This window comes from Echinops telfairi, unplaced genomic scaffold, assembly GCF_000313985.2.
Source record: "Echinops telfairi isolate 266 unplaced genomic scaffold, ASM31398v2 ScPeMD7_6;HRSCAF=24_0, whole genome shotgun sequence".
NCBI lineage: Eukaryota > Metazoa > Chordata > Mammalia > Afrosoricida > Tenrecidae > Echinops > Echinops telfairi.
In genome coordinates, this window is record NW_022103902.1 from 21,494,279 (window position 1) to 21,497,002 (window position 2,724).

The 2,724-nt window shown below is 41.7% G+C and overlaps 1 protein-coding gene across 1 annotated transcript in view; it reads left to right on the forward strand.

The window, feature by feature from the left end:
• Nucleotides 1-2,724, forward strand: part of TIMMDC1 (translocase of inner mitochondrial membrane domain containing 1) — a 63,210-nt gene that overhangs the window by 12,263 nt on the left and 48,223 nt on the right. The window contains exons 3-4 of the mRNA XM_004706497.2: nt 452-540; nt 1,182-1,249. Of these exons, the coding sequence (XP_004706554.2) occupies nt 452-540; nt 1,182-1,249 (157 nt within the window). The remainder of the gene's footprint in view (nt 1-451; nt 541-1,181; nt 1,250-2,724) is intronic.

Below are 2,724 nucleotides of genomic sequence, written 5' to 3' on the forward strand. Positions count from 1 at the left end.
CCAGGGCTCTCATAGGTCTCACCGTGCTCCATGTAGCTTGTCAACAGGAAGTGAAGCAGAGCGAGTGTTTGTGGTCCGCCTCCAGGGAGAAAGGTAGAGCCCAGCTTCGGAGAGCCATTTATCTCAGTGGCCCCCAGTCAAGCTGCAGCCTGATTGACAGGCTAAACCCCACCCCGTCATTCTTACTACCCTCAAGTTGACAGATTATGTAACTACCACAACTGTCAATTCTTAGTTTCTTACTATCACTGGTAAAACTGAATACACATAGTACTGCTGGCAAAGCCTCAATTCTTAAAGACTGCCATTTCTACAGATTTTCTCTAGTATGCTTATTATTGCTGTCTGCCTGGGTGAACATGTCTGATCCGTAACTGACGCCTCCTGGCCACATGCAGTAGGAAGCAAAGCGGTGAGCTGCGCTGCCATGCAGTCTTTTCCTTCCCTTTAGCAAGCTGCCCACCGTGCTGCCACTCGGGGCTTCATTCGGTATGGCTGGCGCTGGAGCTGGAGAACGGCGGTGTTTGTGACCACATTCAAGTACGTGATGGCTGAGTCCCGTGAGAGCGGCACGACGTGCTTTTCGGAGCACGCTCTTTGAGCACGTGAGATTATGCACACGGAACACTCACATTACAGCAATTTATAGTAATAACCTTTTCTCGAGAATGTCTCCTTATCTGGGTAAAAGACTCCTCATCAGTTGTAGTGTGGCATCCATGAAGGAAATCTGCCAATTAGCCATTATTTTGATGCAAAAGTTTTTTTAAAATTTATTATTAATTGGGATTTAATATATATCTCCTATCATTCCATAGTTCAGTCACATCAAGTAGAATTGTACAATAGCTGCCACAGTGTTCAAACATTTTTTTTTCTACATGGACTGATAGAAGGTTTTTAAGTAAGAAAAAGTTTGCCAAACTCTTCTCTGCATTTCTGTTTCTACGTAACTATTTGTTCTGTAAATTTGGTTATTCTTTGGACCAGCAGGAGAAGGTTCATCTAGAAAACCCACAGACATATTAGCAATCTGGAACACATTGAAGAGGCTTCGACCAAGACCAGAGGTTGATCTAGTACTCCCGTCTGCCTCCGTGTCTTATCACTTTAATGGCAATAGCAGTCAAGAAGGTTAATAGGATATACCTTACATGTTATGTTTTCCTCCTTCTTCCTAGCTCAGTGACCACTGGTCTGAATGTGTACCGAAATAAAAATGCCCTCAGTCATTTTGTCATTGCTGGAGGTAAGACATTTTTGTTCTTACATACATTTTTCATCTTTTCTGTTGAAAGTTCATAGTTTCTGAGAAGCTGTATTATTCAGAGCTACTGGTTTTATTGGTTTCCAATCACCTTTCCTTCAACATTCATGCAAAATGTATGCATGGAGAGCATTGAGCAGAGTAGACATGACGTCTGCCTTCGTAGAGTTTTAGGGTCACTGTGGATGGGAAAGAATACATCACTGTGATGGAAAATAGCAAGTGGATGGGACAATGAGATCTAATAGAGACCAGGTGGTTAGATAAGGCCTTTCCTAGAAAGTGACATTTAAACATATACCTAAAGGGTAGGAAGGACGGCCTTGCAAAGAGGAGTGGCTCAGACAGAGGGAAGAGCAAGAGGGAAGACTCTAAGGCAAGAACATTCCTCCAAAGCAGATGAATGTGGCGGGAGGAGTGACTGGAGGAAAGATGGGTGGAGGGAGGGAGGGAGGGGCCAGATTTCTCTGTTGAGAGTTTGCATTGTATTTTAAAGTTAGCTGCTTCTGGTAAATGTGCTGTCTGTAAAATGAGCATTGAAGTATTCCCCGAAATTCAGTTAACTGCCATATACACTCAATTACTCTCTCATGTGTGTACATGCTCGCAGATATAGCAGCACACATATGCTGAACATAACATTTTTAAAGCTTTTTATGTGAAAACTGCCCTTTCCTAATTTGCAAGTATATTTACATGGATAGCTCATGGACTCACCTGTATCCAAACCAAATTCTTGTCTGTGCTCTCCTGTCTCCATATTTGCCCATGGTATTATGTTCTCAGTCTTAACCTTGTACAACTCCAGAGCCAGACATTGAGGAATGAGATGGTCCTGATTTTTATTACCCCTTTTTCCAAATTTCTAGTACTACCAGTATTTCTCTTTTGCCACAGCCCCATGAATCTACTTAGATTTTCCAAACCTATTATATTCTTTTTATATATATATATATATATATATATATTCATACTTAAACTCAAGGAACCCTGGTGGCATAGTGGGTTACTCATTAACTGCAAGGCCAGCAGATCAAAACCAGTAGCTGCTCTGCAAGAGAAAGATGGAGATTTCTGTTCCCATAAAGATTGACAGCCTCGGCTGAGCATGGGAGTGGGACAAGGGGAAAGTAAAAGGAAATAGAGGAAAGAACTAAGAGACAAAGGGCATTTATAGAAGTCTAAATACAGCCATGTACATATGTAAATATATATATATATATGATGGGAACATAGATCTATGCATATATTTATCAGTTTAGTATTAAGGTAGCAGATGAACATTGGGCCTCCACAAGTACTCCTTCAATGCAAGAACCCTTTGTTCTGTTAAACTGGCATTCCATGATGCTCACCTTCCTGACATGATCACTGAAGACAAAGTGGGTGCATAAGCAAATGGGGTGAAGAAAGCTGATAGTGCCTGGCTATAAAAAGATATAGTGTCTGGGGTCTTA